Source organism: Monodon monoceros, unplaced genomic scaffold (genome assembly GCF_005190385.1).
Source record: "Monodon monoceros isolate NGI ecotype Baffin Bay Population unplaced genomic scaffold, NGI_Narwhal_1 Super_Scaffold_12, whole genome shotgun sequence".
Lineage (NCBI taxonomy): Eukaryota > Metazoa > Chordata > Mammalia > Artiodactyla > Monodontidae > Monodon > Monodon monoceros.
In genome coordinates, this window is record NW_021703768.1 from 127,071,032 (window position 1) to 127,092,237 (window position 21,206).

Here is a 21,206-nt window from a genome sequence, read left to right on the forward strand (position 1 = left end):
GCTGGGAGGTCACGCTCCTTCGCAATGTTGAGGTTTCTCATAAACATTCTCCCAGTGAGCCTTCTGGGATGCAAGGACAACTCTGGGCCCGTTGTCCTTGCTGGGGGCAGAGTGCCAAGACACCCACACCTCACTTCCTCCTCCTTTCTCCCCACTCCCCTCCTCTTTCCTTTCTCCTGTCATTCCTTTCCTATCTTCTATAATGAAAAGAAAATACATTTTCACAATAGACACAACCCATAACTTTGGGCAGGTAATCCATCCCTCTGAGTCCCAGTTTCCTCCCTTACAATATGGGGGTAATGACAGGGCCCTCCCTGCAGGAGGTATGGAAAGGTCTCTAGCACTGTGTTTGGCACACACAGTAAGTATTTAAAACACATTTGTCTGGACTTGAGGACACGGGGAGGGGGAAGGGTAAGCTGGGATGAAGTGAGAGAGTGGCATGGACATATACACACTACCAAGCGTAAAATAGATAGCTAGTGGGAAGCAGCTGCATAGCACAGGGAGATCAGCTCAGTGCTTTGTGACCACCTAGAAGGGTGGGATAGGGAGGGTGGGAAGGAGACGCAAGAGGGAGGAGCTATGGGGATATATGTACACGTATAGCTGATTCACTTTGTTATACAGCAGAAACTAACACACCATTGTAAAGCAATTATACTCCAATAAAGATGTTAAAAAAAAAAACAGCACACATTTGTCTTTCCCTTTTTCCCTCTCCACCCCATCCCTTCTCCCTAACTCTGGTCCCTGCCCTTTTCACTTTCTAATTTCCTGCCCCAGTCCTGCCCCAACTAACCCCCCTACCCCCCCACCCCGCCCCCGGGCACTTTCGGCCCCTCTGACTGTGCTTCTGCTGCCTGGGCGGATGGGAGAGGCAGTCAGGCTTGCCCTGAGGAGGGCGGCCCACTGTAGGGCCAGCCAGCCAGCCTTGGCACTTACCACAAGGCCACACCCTAGCCTCTCTGCTTTTAGTAAATAGCCCACAGGATTTGGGGGTGGAGGGAGGATGTAGAAAGGGAGCGTCGAAGATGCTTTACTCTTTGGCTTATTGTTGCCGTCAATGTGACTATTCCAGTGGCTTAATGGTCAGAGGTCATTGCGTAAGTTACCATGGGGTAACTTTTGGGCATTACCGAAGGGGACTTTGGGCAAGTCCCCTTCACTCTCTGGACTCAGCACAGCGTGCAATAAAAGTGGAGAGTATCAGGCCCTGGAGCCAGATTGTTTGAGCTGGAACCTTGTCTCCACCACTTACTAGCTTGGGTTACTAACCTCTCTATGCCCCAGTTTCCTCAATTTTAAAATGGAATTTATATGTATTTTATAGGGCTGTTATGAGGATTAAATAAATTAGTCTGTTTAGATCACTTAGAACAGAGCCTAGCCCATAGAAGGCATGCAGTTAATCTTAGCTATTCTGTGTAAATGGGGAGGTAGAACAGGGTGGGAACAACATTATGTCAAACATATTTCAATTATTAAAAAAAAAAAAAGCTTTAGTATGTTAAAAAAAAAAAGCAAAGAACGGGTGGTGTGCACGTGGGAAGAGCAGGACATCCTCTCAGAGTGTTACAAAGTCCTGAAACCTCACATTCCTCCCCTTTGTTGACCTCTGGATGAGAACAGATCAGACTCTTGTACACAAGATTCTGCCTAAATAAAGGCAAAGTACAAGGATTAAGGGACATTCCCAAATCTATGTCTCCCCTTTCTATTTCTCATTCATTCATTCACTCATTCATTCCTTTTCTTTTTTTTTTTTGTTGCGGTACGTGGGCCTCTCACTGTTGTGGCCTCTCCCATTGCGGAGCACAGGCTCCGGACGCGCAGGCTCAGCGGCCACGGCTCACGGGCCCAGCCGCTCCGCGGCATGTGGGATCTTCCCGGACCGGGGCACGAACCCGTGTCCCCTGCATCGGCAGGCGGACTCTCAACCACTACGCCACCAGGGAAGTCCCCACTCATTCATTCTTAAATAACTATTAATTAAAAACCCTCTGTGTGTGCCTGGTACTTTTCTAGGGCTGGAGTTGCAGCAGAGAATAAGACATAGTCTCTGACATCATGCTGCTTACATTCTAGGTACACAAAGTACTTGACTGTCCCAGAGAGACCCTAGGAAACTAGTCAAAGACTTTCAAAGCCAGATAGAGCCCTTAGAGGTCATCTGGTCCAACTTCTCACGGGGCAGAAAGGGCAGAGACGACCAGAGACACTATAAGGACTGGTCTGAGATCACAGAGCAGTGCTGAGTTGTAGAATTGCAGATGGAGATTTGAGGGGACAATGGGATGGTCAGAGTCTGAGGGTCAGAGCCCCAGCCTCCATGCCCTCAAGGATGCTTGTTTCAGGCATCCCCTGCATGGCTAGGATACTTGGGGTCACCACTGGCATCTTTAATAATAATAACCAGGGGAACATATTGCACACCCTGCACCAAATGTGTTCACAGGCATTCTCTCAGTCCACATAAAATCTCCATTTTACAAATGAGGAAAGATGCCTTATCCAAGGTGAAATAACTAGAAAGGGGCAGATCTGGGGCTTGCATACAGGTTTCTCTGATGCCAAAGCCAGCAAGACTCTTTTATGCTTCCCAGTGCCTGGGGCTTAAACCCACAGCCCAAAACAGAAGAATCTTTCATTTGTCTGACTGAGCTGGCCAAGCAGATAACACCAATGGATGAGCCTGGACTCCCAGTCATCTTTCCAACCCTGTCCACCCTGACCCACAAGCCACAGAGAGAGACCAAACCCTGTGTGAGAGAGATATGTCCTTTCTTTTGGAGGCCCTGCCTTAATGTCATCTGTCCCCACTAATTGTTTTTTCAACTTTGAAAGATTATAATATATTCTCTGGAAAACATTCAGCAGTAGGAAAGCCCTCCCTGGGCTCTCCTACTCTCTCACAGGTCCAAAACTCGTGGATGGTTCCAGAGATCCTTGTGTTCTGGAAAGTTCCCTGGTCAGTCCTTAGGGAACACAGGTGGCTACAGAGGAAGACCCTGCTCAAGCATGGTTCTTGATGCCTGGGCAATTTTGAGGGGAAGATCACTTCAAACTCAGTCACAAGGTTCCCACATTTCTTGGGAGAGGAAGAGCCCTTCTCCAGGAACTTTTTGCTGCATGCCAGGCTTGACATCTTTGAACACGACAGGTATGGTCCTGATGTCTAGAGTTGGGGGAGAAGCCAGTAGCTGGTTTTGGAAGAGGCAGAGAAGTAAGGCTTAGAGCCGGGGGTGAACCTTCAGGACCTGACTTGCCCAGACTTCATCCAGAGCCTTGACTTGGGAGGACCATGAATAGATGGAAAGTGGGAGGAGAAGCAAGGCAAGGTGTAACCTGAGAAAGAACTTCTACCTCTCAAAAACATAAAGTCTAAAGCTGAATTCGTCAACTTAACGTTGTATAAGAAGCACCAGGAGCAGGGTAGGCAGCAGTGGGAATGTCTGTCAGTGGAGTCTAAGGACCATACACTTGGAGTCGAAGGAACTAGATCATCTCCAAGGACCCTTCTGGGCTGATAGTCTAATGAGGTTGAGAGATCAAAGCCTGAGAAGTAGGAGAAGGCCGGATTCTGACCCAGATGCCCTAAAATGTTTTGGAGTTCAGTGTGAGGGCCAGGTTATTTCCCATGGACCACAGAGCCTTAAGGAAAAGGAATTTGATGTCCAGACCTCAGTTAGGCTTTCAACTCCAGGGTCAGGCATGATCCTTCTCCCTAGTCCATTTCTCACCCTCACCTGCACTTCACTTCCTGAAGAGACAAAACTTTCTGAGCTGCAACCCTCCCCTATGGAGGGTGGGGAAGGGGAGTACAAGGGACACTCCCAAACCTATGTCTCCCCTTTCTTTTTTTGCATTCATTCATTCATTCATTCACTCTTAAACAACTATTAACTAAATACGCTCTATGTGTGCTTGGTTCTTTTCTAGGGCTGAAGTTACAGCAGAGAATAAGACATAGTCTCTGACATCATGCTGTTTACATTCTAGGTGGAAGGAGAATGGGATAGACCATAAGTAGGTAGATAAATAAATGAATGAGAGCACTTAAAATTGTGGAAAGTAATAAAAGAATAGCAAAACAAAATGATGGAGCGGGGAGTTTTCTTCTGTCTATTGTCCTCAAAATAAAGTCCAAGGCTGCGAAAGCCCATCTCCATCTGCCCTTATTTACCTCTCCAGCCGTACCTCTTGTCACTTTTCACCTTGAACTCTTTGCTTCAGCCGAGAAAAACCTGCGTATCAAAGTTGGAAGGGGCCCACTTGACCCTTGATCCATTGGCTCTTTTAGCCCCAAACACGATCTCTTTTTCGCTACTTCTTTCATGTCTCTCACCCAGCTAACTCTTGCTCCTTCTCAGTCACTAGTTACTTCCACCTGGAAGCCAGCCCTGCTCCCACGAATCCAGGTGAGGTGCCTCTCTTTGTGCTGTGCTTTCTCCTTCAAGAGCATCTGTCACCCTGTGTAGTCAGTTTGCTGTTGTCCCTGCACCAGATCGTGAGCTCCTGGAGGGCAGGAATCACATCCTGTTCTCCCTGAATCATAGAATCCTCAACAGTTGGCACAGTGCATAGTACGTAGTAGATGCTTAAGAAACACCTGTTGGGCTTCCCTGGTGGCACAGTGGTTGAGAGTCCGCCTGCCGATGCAGGGGACACGGGTTCGTGCCCCGGTCCGGGAGGATCCCACATGCCGCGGAGCGGCTGGGCCCGTGAGCCATGGCCGCTGAGCCTGCGCGTCCGGAGCCTGTGCTCCGCAATGGGAGAGGCCACAACAGCGAGAGGCCCGCGTACCGCAAAAAAAAAAAAAAAAAAAAAAAAAGGAAGAAACACTTGTTGAATTAATTAACACTCAGTTTAGTAAGTTTTAAGAGCTCATTAATATGAGGAAAAGACATGGACAAGGCATGGCTTTGGAGACAAAGAATTAATTGGAAGAAAAAAATTATAATTTCTCAGTCCTTTATGGAGTTCATATTCTAGCATCTTGCAGCTCTAATACTCCACCAGAGCCTCCTAAAAGGCTTAAGAGCAGTCAGGGCAGAAATTATTGACCCCACTTAACAGCTGGAGAAGGTCAAGCCCCAGAAAGGTGAATCTACTTTAGCAGAAGTTACCCAGCCTGGTGGCAGTAGAGTGCATCTGAACAAGTTTAGGGCCCCAGAGACATCAGGCCCAACCTCTTCATCGTACAGGGAACATGGATGGGGGTGCTAACAGGCAGACTCTGAACTAAGTGTCCTGGCTCATCTAAAGCTCAAAATAACTGCTTGAGGGTGACAGTGGTGGTAGCCACAAAGGAGGAGACAACATGATTTACCCACAGTCCACCCTCACCCTGTAACCCAACCCGACTAGGCAGATTCTCCAGGCCACCACTCCATTTGTCCTCAGGGACTCCTTCCTGGGGTCAGTTCATGAGACACTGCACAGTCAGAGACTGACTAGGATGGACAAAACCTTAGAATTCTAATTTGTTTCAGAGTTGGGGACGGCAGGGCTCAGAGAGATGGGACTAGCCTATGGCACCTACGGAGATAGGATCAGGACTCCAGACTCTCAGTCCAAAACTTTCTCAAGTATACCCCTGACGTGAACCTCTGAGTTGGGGAAGGGGTGACAATGATGTGGACCAGACCTGGCCATTTGTTATCTGCGGTCATGTTGGGAGAAGTGAGGGAGGAGGGGTGATGGGCTACCCACTCCATCTGCTTGTCCTACTCTAGAGTTTATTAGTTCCCACTAGTCCTCATTGGTTTTGTGCATTGTCAGTTAACCAGAGGAAGTAGAATATGGGTTGTCCACTGTTTAGTGACTGTTTATGAGGGTCATTATTGCTACTCCAGCACAGTAGTCTCCCAGCCAAACAACAACATAGAGAGGATGGAGGGCAGGAAAAATGAGGCCAGCAGAGGCATAGGTAGGGCTCCCTACTGCTAAGAGATGGGGAAAAGGGTACACATTTTAGGTTCCAAGAGAAGGGAAGGGACATTTTGTCTGAAAGCTTGGAATTGTATGCAGCATAGGTGTGACTCTTGCAGATGCCTGTCTTTGCTGTGGGTCCCTGGACAAATCACTCAGCCTCTTGGAACCTCAGCCTCTCAAATCAGAGGGTTGAATGAGATAGTTTCTAGGGACTCTTCCCGTTTTTTATAATTCTCCCTCCAATGACGTGGGCATTAGAGGAAGTGAGAGTCATTAACTCCATTTCAGGTAAATTCAATAAACCTAGTATTTGCCAGGCCAGGTCCTGCTGAAGTTTAATTGCAAGATCTGAGGAAAAGAGTTAACATGCAAGCCTGAAATTGTTATGCTTAGAAAGATCTGCTTGCACAATTGGCCCTGGGTTGATGTTCAGCGACGTTGATTTCAGGAGGATTTCCACCATTCCCAGAACTGATAAGAGTGGCTCACTATGCCTAAACTATTTGGACAAACAATGTGGCTTGTGCTGAATTCCTGCTCTCCTTCTGGGAGTCTGGCATCTTGGTACATGCTAGGCAGAGGATGCCTACATGGCCAGCCCCCAATAAAAACTGAGCACTGAGTCTAATGGGCCTCCCTGGTGGACACTTTACATGTGTTGTCACACTTTGTTGCTAGAGGAATTAAGTACAGCCTGTGTGACTGAACTGGGAGAGGCCTCTTAGAAGCTTGTGCCTGATTTCACCCAGTCTTTGTCTCATGTACCTTTTCCCTTGGTTGATTTGTTCTGTAACCTATTACTGTAATAAATCATAGTGTGAGTATGATTATATGTTGAGTTCTGTGAGTGCTGATGGAAAAATCATTGAACCAGGAGGTGGTCTTGGGGACCTCAGACAGGGGATAAGCCTAGATTTCACAGAGACAACTATAATCCTATAGCAATGTTTTATGAATATACAGCTTAAACCCAGCACGAGCCAATAGAAACATAATGTCAGTTGTGTATGTAATTTAAATTTTTCTATTGGTCACATTTTACAAAGTAAAAAGAAAGAGGTGAAATTAATTTCAAGAATATAGTTTCTTTAATCCAATATATAAAAATATTAACGTTCAACACGTCATGATATAAAAATTTATCGAGATATTTTTACATTCTTTTTTTCTTACTAAGTCTTCAAAAACCAGTGTGTATTTTACATTCACAGCACATCTCAGTTTGGACTAGCCACATTCCAAGTGCTCACAAGCTACATCCAGCTATTGGCTGCCATGTTGAACAGCACAGGCTTACAGATAATGACAAGGACTCTGGAAACAGGACATCTGGGTCAGAATCCTGGTTTTGCCACCTACCAGCTGCATGACCTTAAGCGAAGTGATTTAACCTATGTGTTAGTTTCTTCATCTCTAAAATGGGGATAATAATGTTAGCTACCTCATGAAGTTACAGGGATTTTTCCACAAGTCAATAAATCTAAGGCAGTACCTGGTACATACAGGATGTTGGGTGAATGCTGGCTGCTCCTCTTATTATCCAAAAGGTTGGCCTTTGAGGTCAACTTGTCCAACTCTTTGTTCCATAGATGAGGAAACTGAGGCCCAGAGTTTGGAAGGCACTGTTTTGAAAAGCAGAGGCTCTAGCCACCTCTCTTCCTGTCCCCTGGCTAGCTCTAAGACAGCACCTGCCAATTATTTAGGAAACCAGCAGCTTCAGGGTTCCGCCTAGGTTCTGCAATCCTGTCTTGATTGCAAAACAGTGCCACCATTTGAGTTGGCACTGAAGTGGTGGGGCTGGGCCTCCCTTCTGCCACCGCCATCTGGACCCATCAGTTGGGCTGGCTGACTCCGTCACTGAGTCCAGTGCTTACTCAGCACCCATAGGGCTGGCTTCCATTGTTTTCACTTTTTACGCCCTTCTTATTTATTAACTCATGTTCTATCTTCCTCAAAGACTCAGAGCATCAGCACTTTTTAAAAAACCTCCTTTTAATCATCTACAGTCCCCATCCACCCACCAAGCAGGTAGATAGGGAGCTCCCCAAATATGTCTAAAAAAGAGAGAGCGAAGGGGTACTGGGTGCCCACTTACCTGGGATGCAGTAGGGCATGTTCTCAGGCTGGGAACAAAACTGGCTTATGACTCCTCTAGAGTATCTGTCTCCACCCTTCCTTTCCTGAGACCCAGATGAAACCATCTGCTCTCCTCTGACAAACTCACACATCTCAAATCTTACTAGCAGCTGTAATCAGACCAGTTCCGTGGGCTCAAACCTGACAGCACATGCTGACCTCAAGATCTGTTTATTCCGTTTGCCAAATAGTGTTTTATTTGGCATTTGTTTAATTGATAGATAGTTACTGAGCATCTACTGTGTATTAAGCCCTCTGCAAAGTGGTGAGAATGAAGCCTTTGTGGACCTTATGATTTGTTGTAGAAAACAGAAAAAGAAGAAATGATGGTAAAGTACAACAAAGGCTTGATGCAGAAAATGTCAAATACTCTAGGAACTATAATAGAATAAAGCAAGGGGACCTGAATAAAACTCTTTCCACGGTGTTGACATGATGCTGAAACCTGAAAATGGTGGGAGAGAAGCAGTAAAAGAGAGAGAACATGGAGAGTTCCAGACAGAACTCAACAACATAGACAAGACCTGGAGGTGAGAGAGAACCGCATGTTGGAAGAACTGGAGAACAGTCCAGTACAGCTGGGTAGAGAGAATAAGAGGAGTGTGGCAAAAGATGAGGAAGTGGCTGGATTTGGAGGATACTGTCTGAAGCGCTAAGGAATTTGGACTTTAACCTGAGGGCAAGGGGAAACATCCTGGTGGAGAATAACATCTTTCAAAACATAGGGTTCCTGGGAACAAATCAACCAAATGTGCTAGAAAGGCTTATGGTGAAAAGACTGGCAAGTGTTGTTTTCAACCTTGTCTTCATGATCTTTGTACTGAGGCTCAGACCTCCTTTGAAAGTAGTCTGCAGCATGAAGGCCCAACCCAACGGCAGGCCATGCTCCCTCAACCTCCCAGCCCACTGTCCATGAGATCAGTACTCCCGAGTCTGGTGCAGCACAGGTCTTCCTTAGACCCTTGGAACTGTAGAGCCACAGAGACCACCATGGAGAGATTGTCAAAGACTCTTGTCTAACAGATTGACCAACTGAGGCCCAGAGAAAGAAGGTAACTTGTCTGTGGCCCCACTGCAAGCCTCAGGCTCTGACTCCTTCTTGTCTCCCCCAGAGAAACCAAACAGCAGGGCTAGGACTAGGGTGAGGCAAGTCAGGCACTCAGGGTGCACCATTTAAAGAGGCACTCGCTCGCGGGTGCCAGCTCTGCACTTGCCTTACCCTTGTCCTGGCTCTGTTGGACACACTTCGAAGGCAGGGATTGTAACTTTCAGAAATCTTTTTGACATCTTTCATCGTGTTGACATGATGCTAGGCACAATCTTTTTTTTTTTTTTTTTTTGCGGTACGCGGGCCTCTCACTGTTGTGGCCTCGCCCGTTGCGGGGCACAGGCTCGGGACGCGCAGGCTCAGCGGCCATGGCTCACGGGCCCAGCCGCTCCGCGGCATGTGGGATCCTCCCGGACCGGGGCACGAACCCGCGTCCCCTGCATCGGCAGGCGGACTCTCAACCACTGCGCCACCAGAGAAGCCCCTAGGCACATATTTTGAGGGATCCTAGATGCCTGCCGATGCTAATGAAGAATGGATTTCTGACAAACTGATATGTATACAGATGTTTGTATCTTTGGTTAAATATGACCTTCAGGAGACACCAGAACAAAGTCAAGAGGGCCTGAGAATGGAGTCTAGACCTGGATTCTGGTCCCCTGTCTGCCATCAGTTTGCTTTGGGAACTTGGGTAAATTGTTCCCCGTCTCTAGGCTTCAGCAAAATGAGGTGGTGGAATAAATAGCATTTACTGCCTACATGCTCTGTGTCAGCCCCTGTTCAAATGCTTCTGTGCTTTAACTCATTCAAAGAATTCCCGGCCTTCAACACTCCCTTCACTTCAACAGGCTGTGGTTTGAGGTAAGGAAGGCTTCCCAGAGAATGTGGGATTGAGACAGACCTTCCCAATTCCCACGGGGATAATACTATCTTAAATCATAGTAGAGGCATGGTATCTCAAGGCACTTCTCCATCAGAAGACAGAGAATCACCTGCCTCAGAATCACCTTTGGAACATGTCTGAAGGTGGAGCCTCAGCCTCTGCCGCTAGAGATTCTAATGCACTGGCTCTGAAGAGGGACCTGGGAATCTGTATGAACATCTTCTCAGGTGGCTGGTAGTCTGATGTGGGAAGCACTGATCCCAACGCAGTCCCCTATCGGTGGAGAGAATCATACCTAGACAGCACAGACCCCGAGCTCCCTGAACTGATCATCAGCATCTTGAAGCAGAGAAACGAAGTCATGGATTGATTAATGCTGCAAATATTAAGCACGTGTTGTGTTCTAGGCCCTGTGCCAGCGGGTGATTATGGTCCCTACTCTCAAGCGACTCCTGGTCTAGGTCTGTCACTTATTTTTAGAAACAAGTCATCTAGCCAGAACCAGAAGAGACTTAGAGAGCATCAGCCAATCCCATCATTACACAGTTGGGGAAACTGAAGCCCAGAGAGGGAAAGCAACATGTTCAAGGCTACACAGGGAGCAAATGTATTTTCTGCTCTCAAATCAGCTGAGGGATCCCAATGTTCTTCCCAGGAGAGGGCTGCATTCAAAATCCTAGGGCATTCACCCTTTGCTTTTTAAGCACTAAACCTACATAGAGTAAATAAATGTTCCTGGAAGTCTCACTTCAGATCTTGCTGACATTTTAGGTTCTTAATATCCCTTCAACCAGAATGGAGGCAGGAGGGAACAGGGAACACCTTGCGGGTGCCATCAACTCTTCGGTGCTTTTCAAAGCCCTTTCCCCGGCTGTGCTGAGGACACTGTGCCTGCCTCTTCCAGCACTTTAGAGTCTAAAGAAGAAGAGGGTCCCGCCTCACGGGTTCACAAGGAACTGGCTCCCATCTCTCTGTCCAGACTTGCTTATGTCACTGTCGCCCAGGGCCTGGGGAGGGGGAGAAGCGGAGGGTAAGTTGTGTCCGCCCCTGAAATGCCAGACGCCCTGCGATTGGCTACAAGGACTCCGGCCCGGCCGCGGATTGGTCATCGCTGAGGGCTTGAAAGGTGGATGAGAGCGGACGACACCTCAGACGGACTGTGGCCCGGGATCAGACAGCGTCTCCGGCGAGTCCGAGACGCGGCCCCCGCCCACCATGGCCCGGCTCTTCCGGGCATCCTGCCTTCTCTCCCTGCTCCTGGCCGGCTTCGTTCCGCCGAGCCGAGGACAGGAGAAGTCGAAGGTGAGTGAGCCTCGGGGATGGGTGGCCGGGGGATCGAACGTGGTCCGCAGGTGTCCATCTCTCGGTGGTGAGGCACCCTTCTTCCCGGGCTCCCCACCAGTAGGGTGACACCTAGGTGCGAGAGACGCCCTAGCTCCCGTTGCCTCCCTCTTCAGCATACCCAGACCATCGTCAGACTCTTCGCGGTTCCACCTGTTGGAGACCTGGGTGCCCCGGGTGGGCAGAATGAATGAGGGAGCAAGGGTCTTCTCTCCCGGTCCACACTTTCATCCCCACGGCTACCTGCGGGTCGCCTTGCTACCTCCAAGCCACCGTCTGTTTCTGAGATGTTCCCCTCCAGTGGGGCCTGAAGGGGGTGGGGGGCACAGAAAATGGCCTGGAGACTCAGCGTCTGGGTTGGCTGCAGAGGTTCCCAGGGAGAATGGCTGGCAAGGTGAAAGGGAAGGAACGCGCGGCTGTGTGGTCCCCGTCTAGCCCAAGCATAAACGCAGGTAGAATTCTGGGATACTGGTAGAAGACGCAGAGGTCTGTGACAGAAGGAGCTCTGAGCTGGCGGCACAGACGCCCAGGATGCTGACTAGATTCGCTTTTCCTTTGTGGACCTCAGTTTCTCCACCTGTAGCAGGTGGGAGGACAGGGCACAGTGAGGCTGATGATTTCAGAGGGGTTGCTTGGAGAAGCTGCAAAATCCACACGCTGTTCTCTGAAGTGTCTCCTGTTCGGGGGCAGCCTCACTACTAACCACCCACTGCCCATCTTGGCCTGAGCGAACCTAGTAGTTGGAGAAAGCTGGGGACTGCCAGCTCGATAGGAGGGGCAGAATTCTCCTGAGCCTCAGTCTATCCCCAGCAAAGTGTGTGGCCCTTAGCTAGAGTGGAGATGCTGAGGCCGGGAGCAGGGGTGACCACACATGCTTATCTCTTTGGACAGTATATGCCAAAGTGGGTGCTGTAGATCTCTCCTCTTCCCCAGGGTGGGGAGGCAGAAGCCAGTCATAGACCCAAAGAGAGAGATTTATGTCTCCAGCATCCCAGTACACACACACACACACACACACACACACACACACATAACACTTGTATAAGCTGAAGAAGAAGCTTTGCACTTGCTGTGTTTCTCAAATCTTCCAGATCTTAATTCTAAGATCTTATGACTCCATGATTCTGTTTCCAAAATCGTATCTACTGTTCAGGAAGCCCATTCCAAACACAAGGTTTCTTCTGTCTGTTTCTATCCCCTGTCCTGTCCTCAGCCTAAATTCCAATCAGTCTGCTCCTGCTTGGAGTCAGCCTTGAGACTGGATGGTTATGGGGCCACTTCCTCTAAGCCTCTGGCTTTGTATCCAGTCCTGTTCATAATCTCCAACTCAGAAGGTATTTTCCAGGGCAGGGATGGTACTGAATTTCAATATTGGGGTGTGGAGTAGAAGTGAGGGTAGACCATGTGTAGGGCAGTATCTTGGAGTCCTATAACCTCAGTTTGGGGAGAAGCAGAGAAGGGAAGATGGGCCCTGCTTCAAGAAGGCTGGAGGTAAGAACATGGATCCCACGAATAACTCATCATAGCCATGTGTTCTCTGTAGAACTCTGGGGAGTAGATGGATTCAGAGAAAACAGGATGGGTATGGTCTAGAAAAGTCTTAGGGTGAGGTGTGATCATATCAGATACAACCAGCTAGGACTTGCTAGCTAATGACAGTCTGGGCATGCCTATTTCTCCTCCAGGTCCTGAGAGGGCTGAAATGTCATAGCCCTGGGTTCTAGGACTCAACCACTTATCCTACCCCAACTCCAGGGCCAAGCAATGGGGCAAGGGGCAGGTGGAGACTGGGATGGACAAAGGGTGAGAGCCCCAAAGGGATGTTTGCCTCCTCCCAATTCAAAGGGAGGGGCTGGGTAACAAAGGGAATCCTCCTTTCCTTGCCGTGTCCCCTCTCCAGTCCGGTTTAAGACTGCCCAGCCTCCCTGTCCTTCCTCTACAAAAGGACTTTGCAGAGACTAGAGAGAATAACAACCGCTGACGTGCGTGGGATCCTAGTAACCGCTGGTTTCTAGGTGACTAAACCAGGCAGAGAGAATCATGGAACCACCGGCTGACAGTCAGGGCTGAAGAGCCCTCAAGACAGCACTGAATCTGACCCCACCTCACAGCTGTGGAGCCAGAGCCCCAGAGAAGGGACAGGAGTCCTCACACAGAATCAGAGGCCCAGCCAGGCCCAGAACTCAGGTCTCCTGCCCCCAGCCCAGCTCTCCTCTCACACTTTCACACTGATGGGAGTGGGCAGATGGGTGAGGAGAAAGACACAGGACCAGCAACCCAAGCCAGCTGGGGTCCTGGCGGGGTCCCCCCCTCCAACTCTCAAGCCATCGAAACTCTCCTGTCTTGTGCAATTGTGGGAGGATAGAGGCACCCTCACTCCCTCTCCCCCCCTCCACCCACAGCTCCTCTGACATCCGGGTTAAGGTGCAGGGTTCTGGGACTCCATGGGCCCAGAAAAGGGGAGGGGGCTTCCGTAAGGACTGGACGTGTGCTCAGTGGTGAATGCAGGCCATGGCTTCCCCCACCATAGGCGCTCTCTGACCCCTCTCGGTCGGAACTCACAGCACTGGCTTCACTGGCCCAGTAGAAAGGATGGAGGCTTTGTCACACATCCCTTCTCCTGTAAACACCCTGCCCAGTGCATCATCTTCGTCATACTGGCTGGGGGACATCAAAGCCCTCTTCACAATAAGGTAGGAACGTCAGCACCCTTTACCCTATCCCTTGATGGGTGGGTGGGGCAGGGGGTGGGTACAGATTTCCCTCTAAGAGGCTTGCAAGACAGTTTTGACCTGCTAGTAAATTCTCGCAGCCATTTTGGGAGGCAGGTGGTATTATCCTCTCCCATCAGCAGATGGAGGCTCAGACTGAATGTGACTTGCCCAGGGTCACACAGCCAGCAAAGACTCAAATCTAATGAGAGGAGATTCCCACCCTGAAACTGGTTTCATTAGCTGATCCTCCCGCTGTTTACAAGCTTCCATTATTTAGACAACCTCTTGGCTGTTTTTCTCCCCATTTCACAGTTTGTTTTCAGACTGGGGTGGAGTAGAGAGGCAGGCGGGAGGCCTTTCCTTCTGGCTGCTAGACCTCTGTGGCCAGCTAGGGTGTGTTTGTTGTGCCCTGGCTGTTTGTATTTTGAGGTGGAGCTGACCCCAGCTGGGGCCCACGAAGCCCAGGGGCTGAAGGAACGTCAAGCTTAGGTCTCAGGCCGGCCTCCAGCAGCCACTAGAAGTCACGGGGCATGGAATATTAGACTCACGTGTAGCAGGGAATTTGTACCGGAGCCAAGAAGAGAGCTTGCAGCTGTCAGGGAATGGCCGCGTGAAGGGAGTTCCGGCTCCCCTGGTTCAGTAGGCTACGGAGTCTTCAAGACAGAGCCTGCTTTTTTACACCCTGCCGGGGCCATGCCCTGGCAGCCCAGACGGCTCTCTTCACGCAGTTGGGCAGAGGTATAAGTGGCTGCAACAGCAAGTCTTCCAGGATTGGTGGGAAGAGAGGGCGTGAATTCGCTTCTCTAACTCCAACCACCTGGCTCTGTCTCTCTGGTCTATAATGCTAGTTTGCATTCGATTTGTTTATTGTCTTCTCAGCTCTTCTCAGATGTCCAGGCCAGGATGACCTGCCCAGCTGCTAATTATGGTAGTGATGCCATGACACTCTTTCAAGAGTAGACCCAGATTTTTGTAGTCTGTACCAAAAATTGGCAGAGATGAGATGGGGCAGAGTGGGGTAAATGGAGCGTCCCGCTTGCCGGCAGTAATCCATTCCCTCCTCTTCCCCTGAGAGTGACGCTGTCAAGCCATGGTGGTTGAGAACAGCGGATCAGATTCAAGGTTCTCATTTTATACATGAGGAAACTGAGGCCCACAGAAGAGAAAGGGCTAGTCCAAGACCACACGGGGAGTTAGTGGCGGAGTTGGTCATGGAATCCAGGCTCCCCAACTTGCAGCCCATTTAATGTTCTCTCTACTAGTTCTGGAGGCTGACCGTGGAACAGCTTGGGCAGAGGAAGGTATAATGGTCATCGTCACAGCTGCTCGCCCCCAGGGAACACTGAATCTATGCCAGGCAGTGGGGCATTACCCTGACCATCCCATTTAATCCTCATGGCAGGCCTTGCCCCATTCCTGGCTACTATCCTACTTCCCTATTTTCTAACAGCCTCAGTTTTCCAGTCCCCCAGATCGGGAACCTCTGAATCACCACTGTCCATACTGCTGCCTCCTCATTTCTGTTCAGTTCTTCCTTCACGATGGTCTAGTTCAGGCTCTCATCACCACTTGCCTGCATTATTGCAATAGCCTCCCCGTCTCCACCAGCCCATCCAATAACATAACACCAGCATTGGGGGGAATCTCCCTCAGAGCCTGCCCAGTGACTGTTTATAAATTGACATGTGATGCAGAAGTAATGACCAAAGTAAGTATTTCTCCAAGTCTCCATAGCACCCACCAGCTCATTAAGTGCTTTCAAAATTATCGTCTTGTACAAGGAATTAGGAGACCTCACTTCTAGTCTGGTTCTAATGCTTGGAGTGGTCTTGGGCAAGTCAAGACCACTTGGGCAGATCAGTTCCACCTCCTCCCTGTTATCTTGCAAAGGGTGGAGTCCAAGTTCCCTTCCAGCTCTAACCGCTCCCCGGCACTGGTCTTCTCTTCCAGATGGACTGCCATGCTGGGGTGGGCAGCAGCATCTATGAGTATGGAGCCCTCGCCATTGACGGGGAGGAGTACATCCCCTTCAAGCAGTACGCTGGCAAATACATCCTCTTTGTCAACGTGGCCAGCTACTGAGGCCTGACGAGCCAGTACCTTGGTAAGAGCCCATCCCTCTTCCCCTGCTTTATTTGGGGCTGTTTCTGCCAGTTGGGCACATTCCAATCAGAGGAGCTTTCCCCGTGCAAGGGGGACGGGGCGACGGTGATCATGAGATTCCAAACTCCATATCTTAATCCTACTGTGTTCCATGGTTCTTTGAAAATGATTATATAAGCCCGAGGTCTGATCACCTTCAAACGTGTTCTGGAAGATTCTCAGTTATCCTTCATCCCTGGGCACCTCAACTGCTCTAAAAGCAGGAGGAGGGAGGAGATTGGGTTTGTGCCTGGAGTGTCCTTTCACTGGAGTAAGAAATAATAGCTTTGTCTTGCTGAGAATTCCTCACCTGTCCTCAGCCCCATCTGCCTTAGTGCTTCTCTTGGCCCCTGGAAAGCAGGCAACTGGCCTGAGTCCCCAGAGTACGGGTGTTAGTGACAGAACCAGGTGTTGCACCCAGGTTTCATGATCCCTTGTATCCTCACTTCTTTCTCCTTAGCTGGGTGAGAGTCAAGAGCCTGAAGGAACAGGCACGCGAAAGGCATCTGACAGCACCCACAAGAAAATGCTTTGGGGCCTGGGGTGGGGTGTGAGAAGGAGGCATGGGCAACCTGACCTAGAATGTTCTGCCTGGCAATCATTGGACCTTGGCAGTGGGTGACTGATTACTCATTTGATGAACCATATTGCTCTCTTTTTCCCCAAACCTCCAACCTATCCAGATTGGAATCCATAGCATGGGACTTGAATCCCAGCATTGCCACACTCAGTGGATGATCTTGGGCAAGTCCCTTCCCCTGTCAGCCCTCAGTGATTTCAGCTGTACAGCGGGTGAGCAGGTGGAGTGGTACACAGGCGGGAGGGCTCCTCATCAGGCTAGCCCAGTCTCTTCTCTCTCTCTCCCTGGCCCAGAACTGAATGCACTACAGGAAGAACTTGCACCATTTGGTCTGGTCATTCTGGGCTTCCCCTGCAACCAATTCGGAAAACAGGAACCAGGAATGAACTCGGAGATCCTAGCCACTCTCAAGTGAGTGCTAACTCAGTGTCCTGAGAAAGCACCCCAGCCTAGCCTCCAGGCATCTCTTGCAGAGGCCCCTACTCATGATGGATATTTATCAGCCTCCAAGAACTACTCTCCCCTTCCAGGAACCCTGTTTAGTGGAACGAGTGGAAGAGGGGCCAGGAGAGGGACAGAGACAAGGACAATGGTTGTGAGCACATGACCGGGGAGGGGGAAGGGGAGTACAGGTGGAGGGCAGGGGTTATTGAGAAGGTACCAAACTGGAAAAAGACTGTAGACCCACATTATGCCTGTGCCCATTCAATATTCACTGGCTCCCACTGCCCACTGTAGAATAAAATCCAGACTCCCAACACCCCCTCCCCTGTTCTGTCCCTTCCTCTCATTTCTGAGCCCTGTGCCCATTTCCCTGGGACCCACATAAAAACATTGCTCTTAGGTATGTCCGACCAGGTGGGGGCTTCGTCCCCAATTTCCAGCTCTTTGAGAAAGGGGATGTGAACGGGGAGAAAGAACAGAAGTTCTACACATTCCTCAAGGTGAGTACACAGCCACCTCTATCAGAGCCTCTCTCTGCCCAGCTGATGCTGGCTCTGGACCAGGCTGCAGCCGCTCCTGTCTCCAGCCCACATAAAGACAAGGCCTGTGCAACCCTCCTCTGCTCCTGCGCTCTTGGGGAATTTCTTGGCATCTGATTATTACTCCAACTAGAGGGCTTTGCAAACCCTAGGGTCTCATCAGCCCATTTTACAGATGGGCCCCAGAAGGGACAAGATTAGGGTCTCACAATCTGCTAGAGCCAAAACTGGTTCTGGGATTCAGTTTTCTAACTCCCAAACTGGTGCTCTTTTCTCAGTGTCAGGCTATTCTCCTTCCTCCAAGAAGGCCTGGGAGGGGGGTGGGATAAGAGGGTGGGAGGGGTCCCAAGCAGGGTTGACTCTATTCTCATCTCTGCTCCAGAACTCCTGTCCTCCTACCTCGGAGCTCCTGGGCTCACCGGACCGCCTCTTCTGGGATCCCATGAAGGTCCATGACATCCGCTGGAACTTTGAGAAGTTCCTGGTGGGGCCGGATGGTGCTCCCATCACGCGCTGGCACCACCGCACCACGGTCAACACTGTCAAGATGGACATCCTGGCCTACATGCGGCGCCGGGCCACCCTGGAGGCCAAGGGGAAGTAACTGAGGCCCACCCCACCCCACGTCCACCACGCAGGGGCTGGGGAGGACTCTGTTCAGGAAGGAATCCATTTCTCCACCCACACCATACTCCCACGCTAGACCCCTTATGATGACGCAAGGCCTCAGCTTGACACGAACGTGTGCATACAATTGTGTCTGTACTGCTGTGCACGTGGGTGTTTGCACGCATGCCTACAGCTGTGTGTGACCAGGTATGTGCACACACTTAAGTGTACGGCCACGTGGGCTGACCTGCATGAATACCCAGGAACGTGTACCGTGTGTGTGGCGACAGCTGTGTGCCGTGGAGAGTGCCAGAGAGTAACTCCCCTCTTTCCAGTTCTCTGTTCCAATGACAATTCACTTCCTTATGAGCCCAAAGAAAAAAACCAGCGCTAGATTCAACTGTTCTGCTCTAACCTGGACCTCAACCCTTGGAGCTGGCACCTCCCACTGCCTCCAAACACCACCCCTGAAGTGCCCAGAAGTTTCTGGGTCTGTCACACTGCCCGACCTCCCTCCTCTCCATCACACAGCCTCCCTCCTTCCTGAGGGCCCTGCCAAGCCCCCTACCCCACCCCGCAGTGTTCCCTGAGAGTAGCCAAGGCAGATGTGAGAGCAAGGGCCACGTTCCCCGTGTCAGGGGTGGCATCTCCATGAAGGAGGGGCCCAAAGCCCTTGTGGGCGGACCTCCCTTGAGCCTGTCTGAAGGGCCAGCCCTTAGTGCATTCAGGCTGAGACCCCCAGGCAGGGATGCCACCCCCGCTCCTTTGAGGGATGTGCCCTCTCCTCTCACCCCGACCCACTGGCATTAGACTCACCCCCGTCTGCCTAGTAAAGGCCTTTCTGCAGCAGCTGAGCCTACTGTGATGCTTCCTCGGTGGGGCCACCCTCGCCGGCGGGAAGGGAGAAGAGGAAGAGGAAGAGAAAAGGAATGAAGGGAGACCTTTGGGCTCTTGCTTTTTGGTTTCCACCTAGGCCCACTCTGCTTCCTCACTCGGCATTTGGAGTTTATAAAACCAGCTCACATCTACTCTCATCCCACAGTTCTCCACGGCAGCTAGGGCTCGGGTGAGGTGTTCATTTGACAGATGAAGAAACAGGCTTGCAGAAGGTCCAGGCCTTGCCCAATGTCTCCTGACAAGTGAGGGGCAGGACTAGAATGTAAACCCAGGTTGCTTGACCCCCAGCCCCTGGATGACCCTCACGGAGGCTCTGAGCAGGGCCCCAGGGGATATCTGCCAAGAGTAACGGTGATGCTCCTGGGGGTGTCTGGGAGGAATGGGGTACGGAGGGAGGGGGCCAGGAAAGCAGCATGCTGGTTGACTAGGAGGGGAACATTAATCAGGGCATAAAAGAATACCAGTCACAAAATGTTAATCTTCAACTTGGATTTATGTCCAAGATTCGTGCAAACAGCTGCCCGGGGATCAACAGCCACCCCAAACCGGGCCTCCAGCACCACAAGCCTCCAGCTAAGGGCCTGGCAGCTTCAGGCTGGGGCCCCTCAGCCGATGTGGCTGGCATGGGCTTCATCCCAGGCTGCAGTGGGGCTGGCAAGGCTGCCGTGGGCGGAAGTGGAGGGCCCAGGAGTAGAGCATCCCGTCTCTTCTGCCCCCAGAGGCAAACCCGCTCTTCCCGCAGCTCCTCAGAGGCGGAGGGGATGTGCACGGGGCAGGTCCTGCTACTGCAGAGCTTGAAGCAAAAACTAAACACACACATGAACTGAACGTGGTCCCCAGAGGGGCTGCCGGACCACTTCTGGGGGAGCTGTGGAAGGAAGGGGTCTTGACCGCACCCCACTTATTAACATCCGCCAGCAGTTGCTGCAGAGGACGGCAGGTCAAGGCCGGGTGACGCCTCTCCCCACCCAGTGGCAGAGTAGTGAGGTTTTCCCAGTCACTCCAAAGGAGAGGCCCAGATGGACGCCTTCTGGATGGAGCCTCCCCAGTCTCTAAGCAGTGCAGGTTGGGGCCAGGGCTCAAGCTGGCCATCCATCTCAGCCTCCCGAGCGGCTGAGGCTCGGAGAGCCCGTGGCCTCTAGTTTTCCAGTAAGCTGAAGTCAGCTGGCTCTGCAAGACGAAGGTGGAGCCAAGGGACTGGTCTCACTGAGGTCCCTCACGGTCATTTTTGGTGGGTTCTAAATAAACAAAAATTTTGAGGATTTGAAGATGAGGTGGTACAGCAGGTTTCAAAGTCCTATGGAAACCAATATAGTAAGAGTGGAAAGAGACCAGTGAGGGTTGTTGGGTATCACCAAGTGCCAGGCCCTGGGCTAAGTGCCTTAGGGATATCTGTCATTCAGTCCTTGCCCAGCCCTATGAAGCAGACACATTATTATCCCTTTATGGGGTGGGGGGGAGGGAACTGGGGCACAGAGAGGTTTTTAAAAACTTGCTCAAAGTCCCAGGTCTAGGAGGTGCTGGCGCCTAGTCAGTCTGGTTTCAGATCCCAGAAATGGAGTAGTTCCGGGGGAGGGGACAGTCCTGCCCACTTGGCCACCCTCTGCCCTCATCAAAGCAGGTTCCGAGGGGCTCCACAGAACCTCTAGGGCTCCGCAGGGAAACATCAGAAAATGACCAGCCCAGTACCTCCTCCTTCCAACCACGAGATCCTCCACACCATAGCCCTCTAAGTCCCCCTGTAGTCTCTGCTCCCACTCCTTCTGCAGAGGGGCACTCGACCTCCTGGCACAGCTGCGACCCTCAGAAAACTCCTCTTCCTGCTGAGATGGACTTGGCCTCTCTATTGCTCCCCTTAGTTGCAATTCTGCTCCCAGAAGCCCCACAGGCAAGGCAGTGCCTTCTGCCCCATGAGAGCCTCGCAGAAAGTGAG

At 50.9% G+C, this 21,206-nt stretch overlaps 2 protein-coding genes across 4 annotated transcripts in view; one reads left to right on the top strand and one right to left on the bottom strand.

The window, feature by feature from the left end:
• Positions 1-11,174: 11,174 nt before the first annotated feature.
• GPX3 (glutathione peroxidase 3) lies at positions 11,175-19,210 on the top strand. The gene is made up of 5 exons (XM_029216276.1): positions 11,175-11,309; positions 16,013-16,166; positions 17,078-17,195; positions 17,629-17,728; positions 18,150-19,210. The coding sequence occupies exons 1-5, from the start codon at positions 11,223-11,225 to the stop codon at positions 18,369-18,371; spliced, it is 681 nt and encodes a 226-aa protein (XP_029072109.1). The 5' UTR covers positions 11,175-11,222; the 3' UTR covers positions 18,372-19,210.
• A 537-nt stretch (positions 19,211-19,747) lies between these two features.
• Positions 19,748-21,206, bottom strand: part of TNIP1 (TNFAIP3 interacting protein 1) — a 51,833-nt gene continuing 50,374 nt past the window's right edge. For all 3 annotated transcript variants that reach the window (XM_029216274.1, XM_029216275.1, XM_029216273.1), the window contains exon 18: positions 19,748-20,511. In XM_029216274.1, the coding sequence (XP_029072107.1) occupies positions 20,477-20,511 (35 nt within the window). In that variant the 3' untranslated portion in view covers positions 19,748-20,476. The remainder of the gene's footprint in view (positions 20,512-21,206) is intronic.